Genomic DNA, 17309 nt, shown 5'->3' on the forward strand with positions numbered 1-17309 from the left:
CCCCTTCTAGACTGTGAGCCTGTTGTTGGGTAGGGACCGTCTCTATATGTTGCTGACTTGTACTTCCCAAGCGGTCCCTACCCAACAACAGGCTCACAGTCTAGAAGGGGGAGACAGACAGGTGTCAAAATCGTCTGCACACAGTAAGTGCTCAATAAATACGATTGAATGAATGAATGAATGAATGAGTACAAACTGAGGGATGAAGGGAAATACAAGCCCCAAACAAAGATAACAGCTGGCTATCAACTTAATTATGATATCATGGACTTCTTGCAGTTTGCTGTAATGCCAAGATGAATATAAATACCCATGCTAATGAGTGTATTCCTTGATTTGGAGCCGTGATCCATTTAAAGGCAGAAGAATACTGTCAACACAAGCTTTTACTGGGACTCTCGTGTGGCAGGGCAGACAACTGACGCCTCCTTTGCTACTTGGATGACCCACTTGTGTTTTCCAAGCGGCATCAGCTAACAGACAATGCTGGGCCTTCCATCCTGGAACACAAAGCAGTCAATACCAGGACAAGAACCGGTTTTGCCAAACTGGAAGTAACAGGCATCATAATAATTGTGGTATTTGTAAAGCACTTGTTATGTGCGAGGTACTCTAGTAAGCGCTGGGGTGGATACAAGCAAATCGGGTTGGACACAGCCCCTGTCCCACATGGGGCTCACAATCTTAATCCTCATTTCACAAATGAAGTAACTGAGGCCCAGAGAAGTGAAGTGACTTGCCCAAGGCCACACAGCCGACAAGCGGCAGAGTCAGGATTAGAACCCATGACCTCAGACTCCCAAGCCCGTGCTCTAATCCCCATGCCATGCTACTTCCCTAGGTTATGTTATGTTAGTGGTGCTCTAAGGATGCATGAAAACTTTCTCTCGGGCCTCCAGAATCTAGGGTGATTTTCCTAGGTAGAGGTTCAGTATAGGATAGTCAATAAATGATTTTTATTGGTTGTCTCCTGTATGCAGAGGACAGGACAGAGAATTTTAGAAGAAACACTGGAAGAGAAATCAATAAATCAATCATATTTAATGAGAATTTACTGTGTGCAGAGGACCATTCTAAGCACTCAGGAAATTACAACAGAACGGAATTGATGGAAACGTTCCCTTCCCACAACGAGCTTATAGTCAAGAGGGAGATATGATTAGAGAAGCAGCATGGCTCAGTGGTAAGAGCACGGGCTTTGGAGTCAGAGGTCATGGGTTCAAATCCTGGCTCTGCCACTTGTCAGCTGTGTGACTTTGGGCAAGTCACTTCACTTCTCTGGGCCTCAGTTACCTCATCTGGAAGTGGGGATTAAGACTTTGAGCCCCATGTGGGACAACCTGATCACCTTGTATACCCCCCAGTGCTTAGAACAGTGCTTGGCACATAGTAAGCGCTTAATAAATACCATTATTATTATTATTATTATTATTATCTCTGCCCTCAAGGGGTTTATAATCGTGCTGGAGGAAGGATGAGGGAATGGGCAGACATAAAAGATGTGCAAACAAGGGAAGCGGGGAGAACAAGGATACAAAGCTAGTAGCACAACTATGTCAGGATTAAACATATAGCAAGAAATGATAAGGATGGAAAATAGTCATGAAGGACAGTCAATAACAGAACAGGAATCCCAGGAAAAATGGACCACGGGCCTGCCCAGTGAGGATGTTGTTTAAGTTCTTAAAAGCGTAGGACAGCCTTCCTTCTGTTCTCCAAAACCATACCTCGCCTCTTTCAAGAACATGCTCAATGACTACCACTTCCAGAAAGTTCTCCCTAATTAAGCAGTGCGGTATTTGTCAAGTGTTTTCCATGTGCCATGCAGTGTACAAAACTCGGGGTAGATACCCAACAATCAGGTCAGACCCGTGGGGCTTGTAATAGAAGGGGGAGGAAGAACAGCTATTTAATCTCCATTTTACAGATGAGGAAACTGAGGCCCAGAGAAGTTAATTGCCTAGTCCAAATCTTCTGACTCCCAAGTCCCTAACTCTTTGCACAAGGCAACACTGCTTCTCTAATTAACATCAAACAAACTCCAACCCACCAGCAAAATACTCATTCTCCCCTGCCACCTACCAGTGGGTTTTTATAATTACTGTTTGTGTTATATATTATTTATGTGAGAGTGGCAGGGGCTAACTGTGAAATGGGGTAGTGGCATCCTCCTTGGCCAATGGGAACCCAGAATGGCCTGGCATCCCACCCTCTTGTACCTTCTGGAGATTGCAAGTATCAGTGTGTGCCAGGTGGAAGAATGATGATTTTTTTTTAAGTGTGCTTATTTAGTCTTTACTCCATGTAACTCACTGTACAAAGTACTGGGGTAGGTACAAGACTGTCAAATTGGACACAATCCCTGTCCCACATGGGGCTCACAGTCCAAGCCTGAAGGAGGATTTAATTCCTATTATTTTACACAGAAAAATTAAGTGGCTTGCCCAAGGTTACACAACAAACTAGCAGCGGAGCCAGGATTAGAACCCAGGTCCTCTGACTTCAAGCCCATTCCCTTTCCACTAGGCCATGTTGCTTCCTCCTGATTTTGGAGGGTTAGTGTTCTGTCCCCAAGGAGAATTTCCATTTGGGAGAGACAGAGAAAAATGGAATTTCTCTTTGATTTCCTCCCTATCCCCATCAGCGCCCTTCACCTGATGGGTTGGAATGAACTTCATCTAATAATAATAATAATTCTGGTAATTGTTAAGCACTTACCATGTGCCACTAACTGCTTCGCTACACTCACGGTGTCCATTCTTCACAAAGTTACCTTCTTTCTGGCCTATCTCGTGATTCTCCCATGTAACAACCCTTGCTCACAGTCCTCCTACTTCCTGAAATTCCTGTTTGAGTCCCTTCTCCTTCCTTGAATTCCTGCTCATGTCCTTCCTCTTTCCTGGAACTCCCTCCCCCTTCAAATCTCCTGGACCATAGCCTGTCCCAAATTCAAAGCCTTTCTGAAAGTCTACTTCCTCCAGGAGTCATTCCCTGATTAATCTCCTCCTTCCCAAATTGTATCACTCCAGAACCCCATCCTCAGCACTTAATGTTATCCTTAACCTGCTCGCATATCTCGACTCTGGTAAATGCGCATTTCTTTTTCCATTTATCCTGCCACATTTCTGCTATCAAAAGGTGCATCATTTTTCTTGCTTCTATTCCCATGATTTGAAAATATTTTGTCTGTCACCCCCATTAGATTATACATTCCTTGAAAGAAGGGATGGTGTGTTCTACTTTTATTACACTATCCCCCACCCCCACCCCCCCAAATACTTAGTACTGATCTCTGCACATGGTAGGCACTCAATAAATACCACTGTTTGATTGATTTTCATTTCGCTTGTTCTTCCAGACAGTGAAGGATGCTTTTTATAACGTTAATGCCAGGAATTTTTATTTCTCTTTCTGAAGTGGAAATTGATTTCATCTTGGGTTACTAATATCACTACTAGTTCTGTAATAACCTTAATAATACCCTGAAGTGAGGCAGTGTCTCATAGGCAGCAAATAAGATCCTTCTACGCATCATCATCACCCGCAAATTGTCATGTGAATATTTCTTTTAGTTTAACAAGGGTTCTTGTTGGAGTACAGACTGCCTGAAATACCAAGTAATAGAAAGAATTAGTATTTATCTGAAGTAGTTTTGTTATATCTGCCCACTCCATTTGTATGGAAATACGTTTTATTACAATTAGCCAATTTTGTGGGCAATCTAATAGACTGAGAATAGACAAATAAATATATGAATGTGTTTCCCTGTAACATGTCTAGATACTGATGTTAATAGCATAATAAGTAGGATGAACTGAAGGTCTTACTTCATGACTGCCACATTTGACCAAATTGGCATAACTGAGACCCGAAGGGATATTTTGTGAGGCTTCAAAGACACCTATTAGATCTTAGCAAACTGCAGCATTTTTCAGGCAATGGTTAAATGGAATGTGCAACAGAAAAGTAAGGTGATTGTAGTTCATTCCTGTTTTTAAAAATGAGTTAATTAAAGCCTTACAATGAAAGCCCAGTAAGATTTCTCCATCACCACCCAAGCTGCACCATTTTCTGCCCAGACGTTTAAACAATGGCAAAGATACTTAAACAATGGAGTTAAAGGATGTTAGAAAATAGATTCACTCAAGAAGTTCAAGTTTCTTACAAATGCATGTAGGAAGGTAAATTATAAAATGTTCCATTTGTATTCTTTGATCATTTCCTCCTTTGAATAGGTAGACAGCAGTCAAAAAAAAAGAAGTTGCATTTTTTCCTCTACTGAAGATAAAGAAATAGAAGCTAACTACTAACTCACTGGTAGAACTGCTATTGATTCATTCAATTGCATTTATTGAGAGCTTACTGTGCGCAAAGCACTGTACTATGCGCTTGGAAAGTACAATTCAATTGAGACCTACCATTAAAGTTTTCAGTTTCATTCATTCATTCATTCAATCGTATTTATTGAGTACTTACTATGTGTAGAGAACTGAACTAAACACTTGGGAAGTACAAGCTGGCAACAAACATATAGAGACTGTCCCTACCCAGTAACGGGCTCATTTCATCAGTTAGAAGAAATAAGTTGCTAGTTGCAGAGAGTCAGGGGTGAATGGTATATTCTACTGCCCATCTCCCATTTCACAAGCTTGAAGAAATCATATCATTTTGGGCTGTAACTAATACAGGGGCAATTTGTTCTAATACTTTGAACTATGGGGATCAATCAACTTGTATTTCTCTTGTGAAATACCAGCAACACAAAACACACCTTTCCTGTTTGTTCTTTCGGTTTCTTCCTTCAAAACCCTTCATTTCCCTCTTTTACTTGTATTTTCCAGTAATCTACCACTTTAACCCAACATGAAAGCCACTTTGGAGGAGTTATTTTATCCTCTTACCAAAACTTCCTGTTTTAATACAGACTCAGCCCACTATCCAAAAATACCTTTTCTATACTACTTTCAAGATGTTAACTTTTCCCTTGTTTCACAGTAAATAAAGCACAAAGACTATTTAGTCAAAAGTGCCTTCAAAAGTCAAGATGTTAAACACCAAAACTACAGTTCCCAGGAACACACTACCTCCTCCTGCCAAAACGTAGCTGTTCACAGGAGTTCCTCCTGTTACACTAAATGAAGTTTAAATCTACATTATAACCACACGGGGCAAACACAGAAACCTCCAAGGGGTTTGAATATCAATCTTTTCAGATCACATTTCCTCTAAATCAATAGTACAACGGAAATCAAAACATTAAATACTCGGACTTACCACTCCAAGTTGTATTTTCAGTCAGTGCCTCTCATGATGCTATCCAGACACTGGATACCTTTCAGCAAAGGTTCTCAGGGTTGTTTGCAAATGTAATTATACCTGACATCACCCTGACCAAAAGCTCCTGCTGTGATGAACAATCATTTGGCAGCTTAGATGATCGTAATGGAGCCCTCATTAGTAACAAGCAATCACTCTATCATAAAAAAAAGTTATTGAACTGAATATATTTCTCCACCTGGCCTTCAGTCATTCTCCAGATATCAATCAGAGGGAAATTGTTTTTCCTCAAAGGATAATATCAGAGGAGCATTTGTATGTAAGAGTTCAAAATAAATAAAGGCAAACTTGATCTTGTTCCTTGTGGTCACTGAGATATAGTGTAATGGGATTTCACTCTTAAAACCTTGACTTTACTGATTGTTTTTTAAAAAATTTCACTTACATTGAGCGGTAAAGTGTCTTATCCACAAGTGGTGCTGGGTCCCTGGAGATCACGGCTTCCTTCGGAAGAACAACCTTGTTAGCCTATTACTTCCCGATTCAATCACATCTACTATTTTCTTTCAGGTTCTTGGTTGAAAAAAAAATTAGTTGAACAACGTTGTGACATGGATGGGCAGAGGAGATTTAAGGATTTCTATTTGCTGTTTAATGTTATATTTCTAAAGGTCTGGTCTCCACAAGTCCTTTGCACCTGATTATTATATGTTTGTGGCTCCCACTCGCATAATGCCTGAAGGATTTCATTGTGTTTGTCAACACCATGTGGTTTAGGGATGGTTGCCATAGTTGATGATTCATCACCTGAAAGGCAACCATTAATCTTCGTGGGCGGTTGGAGGGAGGTGACCTGATAATTCCAGATCAGCTATACCCTAAGTAGGGGGCCTTTCCTTATGGAATTTTCTGACAGGAAAAACACTCTTCCTCCAGGATTCTCTGATTAATATCCCATCCTACCTTGTCATACCAAGCTCTCAGTCACTCAGTACTCTGTTTACATATTGGCCAGTATTTATTTACTGTCCTCATTATTTATATCCAGCCTCAACCTCTTTGTTCAGGGAATAGAACTGGGGTGTGGGCTGGGGGAGGGGGGTGTTGAGGAGGGGGTGTTTCACCCTTAGAGGAATAACCCTAAGGATTTCACCCTGGTTTACTTGAATTTAATGGTCCAGGGAAGGGGGAGGAATGAAGAAATCCTCAGTATTTTAGGTCATTTGTAAGATTTTCCCAGTACATTTGTTCACTGAAGTAACTAACACTTCTTTTGAAGTACAATTACTCTTTCAGACTCTTTCAGAAGCAGCGTGGCTCAGTGGAAAGAGCCCGGGCTTTGGAGTCAGAGGTCATGGGTTCGAATTCCGGCCCTGCCAATTGTCAGCTGTGTGACTTTGGGCAAGTCACTTAACTTCTCTGGGCCTCAGTAACCTCATCTGTAAAATGGGGAGGATGACTGTGAGCCCCACCCGGGACAACCTGATCAACTTGTATCCCCCAGCGCTTAGAACAGTGCTTTGCACATAGTAAGCGCTTAACAAATGCCATCATTATTATTATTATTATTTCAGACAACACAAAACTGCAGACCTTAGGCGCCTTTGGGGCAGGAATCACATCTACCAATTCTATCACACTATACTTTTCCAAGTGCTCAGTACAGTGCTCTGCACACAGTAAGCTCTCCACCGATACCACTGATTGACTGATTAATCGATAGATTGAAGTAATTTAACCGCTGCCGCGGGGGCATCGACAAACTTGAAAAAAAGGGAGAAAAATGAATTATTTCTGCATTCCTCCTTATTTTCATACGCACTTGCTGTGTACTTACCTGTGCCAAGTATTGAACTATGTGCTGGGGTAGATATAAGATAACCAGATCAGACACAGTCCTTGTTCCGCATGGGGCTCATAATCTAAGAGGGAAGGAGAACAGGATTCAGAGTTTTAGGCGAAAGGGAGAACAGACGTCTAGTCTCCATTTTACAAAACACGAAAGCAAGGCACAGAAAAGTTAAGGTTCTTGCCCAAGTTCACACAGTAGGCAAGTAGCAGCATAGGATTAGAACCCAGAAAATAATAATAGTATCAATAACAATGATGAAAACAATAATTGTGGTATTTTATAAAGTGCTTACCCTGTGTCAAGCACCGTACTAAGTGATGGAGTAGATAGAAAATCATCAGGTCCCACATGGGGCTCAAGTCTCAGCAGTAATAATAACGATGGCATTTATTAAGCGCTTACTATGTGCAAAGCACTGTTCTAAGCGCTGGGGAGGTTACAAGGTGATCAGGCTGTCCCACGGGGGGCTCGGTCTTAATCCCCATTTTACAGATGAGGTAACTGAAGCCCAGAGAAGTTAAGTGACTTGCCCAAAGTCACACAGCTGATAATTGGCAGAGCCGGAATTTGAACCCATGACCTCTGACTCCAAAGCCCGGGCTCTTTCCACTGAGCCACGCTGCTTCTCAGTAGGAGAACCAGTATCGAGTCCTCATGCTTAGTACAGTGCTAAGCACTTAGTACAGTGCTCTGCACACAGTAAGCGCTCAATAAATACGATTGAATGAGTTTTTACAATAATAATAGTAACTGTGGTATTTGTTGAGTTCTTGCAGCATGCCAAGCACTTTACTAAGCGCTGGGTGGATACAAGCAAATCTGTTTGGACACAGTACCCATCCCATGTGGGGCTCACAGTCTCAATCCCCATTTCACAGATCTGGTTGCCGAGGCACAGAGAAGTGAAGTGACTAGCCCAAGGCCACACAGCAGACAAGTGGCGGAGCCAGGATTAGAGCCCATTAACTCTGACTCGCAAGCCTGTGTTCTGGTCACTGAGCCACCATGCTTCTCAAAACACACTGCAAGGCACCGCTGATGATGATATTTTCCTACGAGTGCCTGAAAAAGTCTATATGTGGTGCAGACAACCCCAGCCACACCACGTACAAAGATTGTCCAGCGCTTAGAACAATGTTCCAGTGCTTAGAACAGTGCTTGGCACATAGTAAGCGCTTAATAAAAATAATAATGATGGTATTTGTTAAGTGCTTACTATGTGCCAAGCACTGTTCGAAGCACTGGGGAGGTTACAAGGTGATCAGGTTGTCCCTTGGTGGGGGGGCTCACAGTTTTTAACCCCATTTTACAGATGAGGTAACTGAGGCACGGAGAAGTTAAGTGACTTGCCCAAAGTCACACAGCTGACAGTTGGCGGAGCCGGGATTTGAACCCACGAACTCTGACTCCAAAGCCCGTGCTCTTTCCACTGAGCCACACTTTTTATGTATAACAAATACCAACATCATTATTATTATTATTGTCCCTTGTGCTGATGATGTCAATCATATTTATTGAGCACTTACTGTGTGCAGAGCACTGTACTAAGCACTTGGGTCAGTACATAACAATATAACAGACACATTCCCTGCCTACAGTGAGTTTACAGTCTGTGGCCTGCTACTTCAATCAGTCGATCATATTTATTGAGCACTTACCGTGGGCAGAGCTTAGTACAGCGCTTAGTACAGAGCTCCGCAAGCAGCAGACACTCAATAAATATGGCTGAATGAGTGAATAAGGGCTCAATAAATAGATTGATCCATACCCTGAGTAAGCTAACAGAAAGCATAAACATAAACATACCGGAAGCGCTGGGGAGAATACAATGCATCAAAGTCGGTGGACACGTTTCCTGATTAAAATTAAACTATGAGCATTCATGTTCATAACTTCTCAAGTATCCGTTCTTACCACATTGAGAAGTCTGTGACATACCACGCGCTGAATCCTATGATGCTTTCTAAGCTTATTGCACCGTTTGCCTTAGTCACCCCACCATATAAATGCCAGTGTGGACATCTCTATTTAAATATAGTAATTACCACCTGAGAACCCTGCATGACTTTTATTAATGACTTTATCGCATGTGCCAAGCCTTTTGGGTAAAGAAAGGTATGATTATTACGCTTCCGCATGAACAAACAAATGTCCTGGGGGAGAGGTGGACGGTGATCTTCCTTAGTGATAGAAGTGTTTCTTGGTTAGCTCCTTGTGGGCAGGGAACATGTCTACCAAGTCTGTTATACTGTACGTTCCCAAGCGCTTAGTACAGAGCTCCACAAGCAGTAAACACTCAATAAATACGGCTGAATGGGTGAATAAGGGCTCAATAGATACAACAGATTGATCAATACCCTGAATAAGCAAACAGAAAGCATAAACACAGTCAGAACATGCTTTTCTGTGAGTCAGCCAGCATCATCTGCTACTGGAAGGCTGGAGAGAGTGTGGGGGGAAGGGGCCGGGACTCCGTGGATTGCAAAATACAGCTGAGACGCACTGGACATGAAAAACAAAAAATAATGTAGGCTGCAGCGGATGGAGTCAAATGCACTGAACAATGGATCCCTTTCCCCTTCCTCGTTCCCCTTCAGCTGCAGCAGGAAGAGACGAGGGAGATGCCAGCTTTCTACTCTCTGCTCTGCCTCCTGCTAGTTGAGGTACCAGTTTGGGGCAAAACCAAATACCCGCCCCCCACAAATAGAAACCGGGCTGTGGCAGACGCCGCCCAGGATGTCCAGCCAGGGACAATCAATCAATGGTATTTATTAAGCACTTACTGGGTGCAGAGCATTGTACTAAGTGCTTGGGAGAGTACAACAATATAACAGCAATTCCCCACAGTCCATCCTGTAGCCCTGGGGTGGGGGGGTCTGGAGCCCCAAGGATGTTGGGCCAGGGCAGGCCAGGGGGTCTTTACCTTTTCTCTCTTCCTGGCCCCATGAAACTGCATGACCTCAGTCTTCCTGATAATGCCCCATTGGGAGGAGAGAGGGTGAGGAGGAAAGTGTGGGAAGGAAGGAGGGAAGGGGTAGAGGGAAGAGAAAAGGGAGAAAGGGAAGAGAAAAGGGGAAGGAAGGAGGGAAGGGGAGGAGGAGAAAAGGGGAAGGAGAGAAGGGGAGAGGGAGAGGAAAAGGGAAGGAAGGAGGGAAGGGGAGAGGTACGAGAAAGGGGGAAGGAAGGAGGGAAGGGGAAAAGGGGAAAGGAGGGGAGAGGAAAAGGAGAAAATAGGAGGGAAAGGGTGAGGAAGGGGAAAAGGGGAAAGAAGGAAGGAAGAGGAGAGGGAGGGGGAAAGGGGAAAGGAGGAGGGAAAGGGAAAAGGGGAAAGAAGGATGGGAGAGGAAAAGGAGAAAAAAGGAAGGAAGGGGTGAGGAAGGGGGAAAGGAGAAGGGGAGAGTAAAAGGAGAAAAAAGGGAAGGGGTGAGGAAGGGGAAAAGGGGAAAGGAGGAGGGGAGAGGAAAAGGAAAAAAAGGGACTTCTAGACTGTGAGCCCGCTGTTGGGTAGGGACTGACTCTATATGGTGCCAACTTGTACTTCCCAAGCGCTTAGTCCAGTGCTCTGCACCCAGTAAGCCCTCAATGAATGAACGAATGAATGATCTTGGACTTCCCAAGCGCTTAGTCCAGTGCTCTGCACCCAATAAGTGCTCAATAAATACGATCGAATGAATGAATGACCCAGTCAGCACTCAATAAATACGACTGGATGAATGAATGAACTTGTCCTTCCCAAGCGCTTAGTCCAGTGCTCTGCGCCCAGGAAGCACTCAATGAATGAATGAACTTGGATTTACCAAGCGCTTAGTCCAGTGTTCTGCACCCAGTAAGTGCTCAATGAATGAATGAATGAATGAACTTGGACTTCATAAGCCCTTAGTCCAGTGCTCTGCACCCAGTAAGCGCTCAATAAATACGACTGAATGAATGAATGGCCCAGTAAGCACTCAATAAATACGACTGGATGAATGAATGACTCCGTAAGCGCTCAATAAATACGACTGAATGAATGAACTTGGACTTCCCAAGCGCTTAGTCCAGTGCTCTGCGCCCAGTAAGCACTCAATGAATGAATGAATGAATGAACTTGGACTTCATAAGCCCTTAGTACAGTGCTCTGCACCCAGTAGCTGCTCAATAAATACGATTGAATGAATGAACTTGTCCTTCCCAAGCGCTTAGTCCAGTGCTCTGCACCCAGTAAGCGCTCAATGAATGAATGAATGAATGAACTTGGACTTCCCAAGCGCTTAGTCCAGTCCAGTGAGCGCTCAATAAGTACGACTGACTGAACGATTGAATGAATGAAAGTTGGGCCGGCCGCCAGGGGGCGAGCAAGGCACCGAGCCGCGGTGGGGGGGGGGGGCGGCGCGGCGCAGAGCGCGTGCGCAGAGCGTGCCGTCCGCGTCCCCCGGTGGCGCGATGTCCGTTGGCGCCCCCCCTGCGACCCCCGTGGTCCCGGCCCACCTGCTGTTTGACATGGACGGACTCCTGCTCGGTCGGTACCATCGCGGCGCCGCGGGGGGGGGGGGTGAGGGGAGGAGGAGGGCGGGGCTTCCACGCGCACGCGGGCCCGTCCCCCCCCCCCCCCGGGCGCGCGACCGCTCCGCCTGCTGCGGCCCCTCCCCCACTCACCACAGCGCTTACAGCAGTGCTGCGCTCCCCCTCTAGTCATCATCGTCATTATTATCATCATTACCACATAATAATCACAATTATATAATCATCACAATGATGGCAGTTGTTAGGGGGCTTACTATGTGCCCAGCACTGTTCTAAGCGCCCCTCCTTAGTACAGTGCTCAGCACCCAATAAGCGCTCAGTAAATCCAATCAAATGAATGACTGCCATAATTCCCAACGCTTAGTACAGTGCTCTGCACACAGAACTCAATAACTACGATTGAGTGAATGAATGATAATGTTTATAATAATAATGCCATAATGATGTTTATAAAAGTCATCATAATAATGAGGGCAGTTGTTACGGGGCCTACTATGTGCCCGGCACTGTTCTAAGCGCCCCTCCTTAGTACAGTGCTCGGCACCCAATACGCGCTCAGTAAATCCAATCAAATGAATGACTGCCATAATTCCCAACGCTTAGTACAGTGCTCTGCACACAGAACTCAATAACTACGATTGAGTGAATGAATGATAATGTTTATAATAATAATAATGCCATAATGATGTTTATAAAAGTCATCATAATAATGAGGGCAGTTGTTAAGGGGCCTACTATGTGCCCAGCACTGTTCTAAGCGCTGCTCCTTAGTACAGTGCTCGGCACACAGAACTCAATAACTACGATTGAGTGAATGAATGATAATGTTTATAATAATAATAATGCCATAATGATGTTTATAAAAGTCATCATAGTACTGAGGGCAGTTGTTACGGGGCCTACTATGTGCCTGGCACTGTTCTAAGCGCCCCTCCTTAGTACAGTGCTCAGCACCCAATAAGCGCTCAGTAAATCCAGTCAAATGAATGAATGCCATAATTCCCAACGCTTAGTACAGTGCTCTGCACACAGAACTCAATAACTACGATTGAGTGAATGAATGATAATATTTACAATAATAATAATGCCATAATGATGTTTATAAACATCATCATAATAATGATGGCAGTTGTTAAGGGGCCTACTATGTGCCCAGCACTGTTCTAAGTGCTGCTCCTTAGTACAGTGCTCGGCACACAGAACTCAATAACTACGATTGAATGAATGAATGATAATGTTTATAATAATAGTAATGCCATAATGATGTTTATAAAAATCATCATAATAATGATGGCAGTTGTTAAGGGGCCTACTATGTGCCCAGCACTGTTCTAAGCGCCGCTCCTTAGTACAGTGCTCGGCACCCAATAAGCGCTCAGTAAATCCAATCGAATGAATGCCATAATTCCCAACGCTTAGTACAGTGCTCTGCACACAGAACTCAATAAATACCATTGAGTGAATGAATGATAATGTTTATAATAATAGTAATGATAATGCCATAATGATGTTTACAAAAATCATCATAATAATGATGGCAGTTGTTAAGGGGCCTACTATGTGCCCAGCACTGTTCTAAGCGCTGCTCCTTAGTACAGTGCTCGGCACCCAATAAGCGCTCAGTAAATCCAATCAAATGAATGAATGCCAGAATTCCAAACGCTTAGTACAGTGCTCTGCACACAGAACTCAATAAATACGATTGAGTGAATGAATGATAATGTTTATAATAATACTAATGATAATGACATAATGATGGTTACAAAAATCATCATAATAATGATGGCATTCGTTAAGGGGCTTACTATGTGCCCAGCACTGTTGTAAGCGCTGCTCCTCAGTACAGTGCTCAGCACCCAATAAGTGCTCAGTAAATACAATCAGATGAATGAATGCCATAATTCCAAACGCTTAGTACAGTGCTCTGAACACGGTAAGCACTCAGTAAATACAAGACTGAGTGAATAATGATAATGTTTATAATCATAATAATGATGGCAGTTGTTAAGGGGCTTACTATGTGCCCAGCACTGTGCTAAGTACTGCTCCTTAGTACAGTGCTTGGCACCCAATAAGCGCGCAGTGAATCCGATCAAATGAATGAATGCCATAATTCCAAATGCTCAGTACAGTGCTCTGCACACGGTCAGTGCTCAATAAATACGATGAAGTGAAAAATGATAATGTTTATAATAATCAATAATGATGCCATAATGATTTTTATAAAAATCAGATGGCAGTTGTTAAGGGGCTTACTATGTGCCCAGCACTGTTGTAAGCGCTGCTCCTTAGTACAGTGCTCAGCACCCAATAAGCGCTCAGTAAATCCAATCAAATGAATGAATGCCATGATCCCAAGCCCTTAGTACAGTGCTCTGCACAGAGTAAGTGCTCAATAAATACGATTGAGTGAATAATGATAATGTTTATAATCATAATCATAATAATGATGGCAGTTGTTAAGGGGCTTACTATGTGTCCAGCACTGTTCTAAGCGCTGCTCCTTGGTACAGTGGTTGGCACCCAATAAGTGCTCATTAAATCCAATCGAGTGAATGAATGCCACAATTCCAAACGCTTAGTACAGTGCTCTTCACACAGTAAGTGCTCAATAAATACAATTGAGTGAGTGAATAATGATAATGTTTATAATCATAATCATAATAATGATGGCAGTTTTTAAGGGGCTTACTGTGTGCCCAGCACTGTTCTAAGCGCTGCTCCTTAGTACAGTGATCAGCACCCAATAAGCACTCAGTAAATACAATCAAATGAATGAATGCCATAATTCCAAATGCTTAGTACAGTGAAGCACTCAATAAATACAATTGAGTGAGTGAATAATGATAATGTCCAGTGCTCTGCACACAGCAAGCGCTCAATAAATATGACTGAATGAATGAATGAATGAACTATCGCTAGTGAATTAAAAAATTTGCAGATGTGCGATCTTTCTGAAAGGCTTTTGAAGTGCCAGTGACTCGCAGGGATAACCTGATCACCTTGTAAGCTCCCCAGTGCTTAGAACGGTGCTTTGCACATAGTAAGCGCTTAATAAATGCCATCATTATTATTATTATTATTATTATTATTGAATTCCAGCTCGCTGTGTGCACAAGACCCAGGCGAACTGCCCGCAGAGAGATGAATGGAGTGTGGAGTTTCACTCCAACTCTCTGGAAATGCGGAGGATTGATTGATCGATTCAATGCCGGGGAAGTGGATTGTGAAGTGGCATCTGATGCCCCCCCTTCTAATGCCCACCCCAAAGTTGGTATGAAACAAAGAAGAGTCCATAATTTGCAGAAGGAACTTTACAAGCCTGAAACTGAAAGTAAAACTGAAAAGCCAAAATACCTTGTGTGACCTCGGGAAGAGCAGCTTGAATAATAATAATAATAATTCTGGTATTTGTTCAGAGTCCAGACTACGGAGTCAGAGGACCTTGTAAACTCAACTAAGAATAATAATAATAATTCTGGTATTTGTTACAGTCCAGACTACGGAGTCAAAGGACCTTGTAAACTCAACTAAGAATAATAATAATAATTCTGGTATTTGTTAGAGTCCAGACTAGGGATTCAGAGGACCTTGTAAACTCATTGTGGCCAGGGAATGTGTCTGTTTAATGTGATACTGTACTTTCCCAAGTGCTTGTTACTATGCTCTGCACACAGTAAAAAATAAATACAATTCATTCATTCAATTGTTCATTCAATTGTATTTATTGAGCGCTTACTGTGTGCAGAGCACTGTACTAAGCGCTTGGGAAGTACAAGTTGGCAACTACAGTGGGCTCACTGACTGACTCACTGACTGACCTATCAATCAATCAATCAATCGTATTTATTGAGCGCTTACTGTGTGCAGAACACTGTACTAAGCGCTTGGGAAGGATGTTCTAATCCTGGCTAGCCACTTGTCTGCTGTGTGGCCTTGGGTGAGTCACTGCACTTCTCTGTGCCTCAGTTACCTCATCTGTAAAATGGGATTAAGACTGTGAGCCCCATGTAGGATACGGACTGTGTCCAACTTCCTTAGCTTGTATCGTCCCCAGTGTTTAGTACAGTGCCTGGCATTAACAAATACCTTTAAAGAAAATACTAGTATTTCCTAGTAAAGTAAATACTAATACTAGTATTTAAAGAAAATACTAGTGAGGTATAAACCATTAGACCTTTAGCACAAAACTTCCTTCCAAGAAAAAATCCCCAAACTAACCGTCCCCAGTTGAATGAAAGAAGCGGAAACGGACCATTAGAGTGAAATTTCCATCACGTGCTCTCCTTGAAGTGGAAATTTTGAGAAGCAGTTTGGCTTAGTGGGATGAATATGGCCTGGGATTCAGGCCATATGGCCTGAAGCAGCCTGTCTCAGTGGAAAGAGCCCGGGCTTGGGAGTCAGAGGTCATGGGTTCAAATCCCGGCTCTGCCACATGTCTGCTGGGTGACCTTGGGCAAGTCACTTCACTTATCTGAGCCTCAATTCCCTCATCTGTAAAATGGGGATTAAGATTGTGAGCCCCACGTGGGACAACCTGATCACCGTGTATCCCCCCAGCGCTTAGAACAGTGCTTTGCACATTGTAAGCGCTTAACAAATGCCATTATTATTATTATTATTATTATTATTCTAATCCTAGCTCTGCCAGATGCCTGCTGTGTACCCTTGGGCAAGTCACTTCACTGCTCAGTTTTCGCATCTGCAAAATGGGAAATGAGCCCACTGTTGGGTAGGGACTGTTTCTATATGTTGCCAACTTGTACTTCTCGAGCGCATAGTACAGTGCTGTGCACACGGTAAGCGCTCAATACATACGATTGAATGAATGAATGAATGAAATAAATACCTGGTCCTCCCTCCTGTTTAGCCAATAAGCTCCATGTTGGATGGGGGCTGCGTCCAACCTGATTGACTTGTATCGACCTCAGTGCTAAGAAAAGTGCTTGACACATAGTAAGTGCTCCACAAACATCATAATCATCATTGTTCAGGATTTTTCTCCCCCTCCACACTCCTGCTTCTTGTTTTCTTGTTGTTAGGAAGAGACAGTGATGGGTGGGAGGGATGTGGGGAAGAGATTCTTCCTGCTGCGTTAATGGTGCAGGCGATGGCTGACAGTTTGTCATAAGGTAATATTTGAATATTTATTTATGTTTGTACATATTTATTACTCTATTTAACTTGTACATACTTATTCTATTTATTTTATTTTGTTAATATGTTTCGTTTTGTTGTCTGTCTCCCACTTCTAGACTGTGAGGCCGCTGTTGGGTAGGGACCGTCTCTATATGTTGCCAACTTGGACTTCCCAAGCGCTTAGTACAGTGCTCTGCACACAGTAAGCGCTCAATAAATACGATTGAATGAATGAATGAATGAATGAATGTCCACCGTGTTCTAGATGTTATGTGGCCACCTGGGCCACGTAGGAAGCAGCATGGTGTAGGATAGAGCAAGGGCTTGGGAGTGAGGAAGTCATGGGTTCCAGTTCCGGCTCTGCCACGTCTCTGCTGTGTGACTTTGGGTGAGTCACCTAACTTCTCTGTGCCTCACTTCCCTCATTTGTAAAATGGGGATGAGACCTGTGTGTGACAGGGATTGTGTCTGGCCCAACTGTCTTGTATCTACTCAGGGCTTGGAACAATGCCTGCCACATAGTAAGTGCTTTTAGACT

General features: G+C 43.3%; 2 protein-coding genes across 4 annotated transcripts in view; one reads left to right on the forward strand and one right to left on the reverse strand.

The window, feature by feature from the left end:
• Positions 1-5782, reverse strand: part of STS (steroid sulfatase) — a 102102-nt gene extending 96320 nt beyond the window's left edge. Inside the window, exon 1 of the mRNA XM_038757458.1 lies at positions 5723-5782. The gene's annotated coding sequence lies outside the window, so the exon portion shown is untranslated. The remainder of the gene's footprint in view (positions 1-5722) is intronic.
• Positions 5783-11525: 5743 nt separating this feature from the next.
• The window catches only part of LOC119937832 (pseudouridine 5'-phosphatase), a 101230-nt gene continuing 95446 nt past the window's right edge, over positions 11526-17309 (forward strand). For all 3 annotated transcript variants that reach the window (XR_005454226.1, XR_005454227.1, XM_038757488.1), the window contains exon 1: positions 11526-11627. Coding sequence is in view for 1 of the 3 variants with exons in the window: in XM_038757488.1 (XP_038613416.1) it covers positions 11552-11627 (76 nt within the window). In the remaining 2 variants the exon portion in view is untranslated. The remainder of the gene's footprint in view (positions 11628-17309) is intronic.

The sequence above is a fragment of the Tachyglossus aculeatus genome, chromosome 15 (genome assembly GCF_015852505.1).
Source record: "Tachyglossus aculeatus isolate mTacAcu1 chromosome 15, mTacAcu1.pri, whole genome shotgun sequence".
Classification (NCBI taxonomy): domain Eukaryota; kingdom Metazoa; phylum Chordata; class Mammalia; order Monotremata; family Tachyglossidae; genus Tachyglossus; species Tachyglossus aculeatus.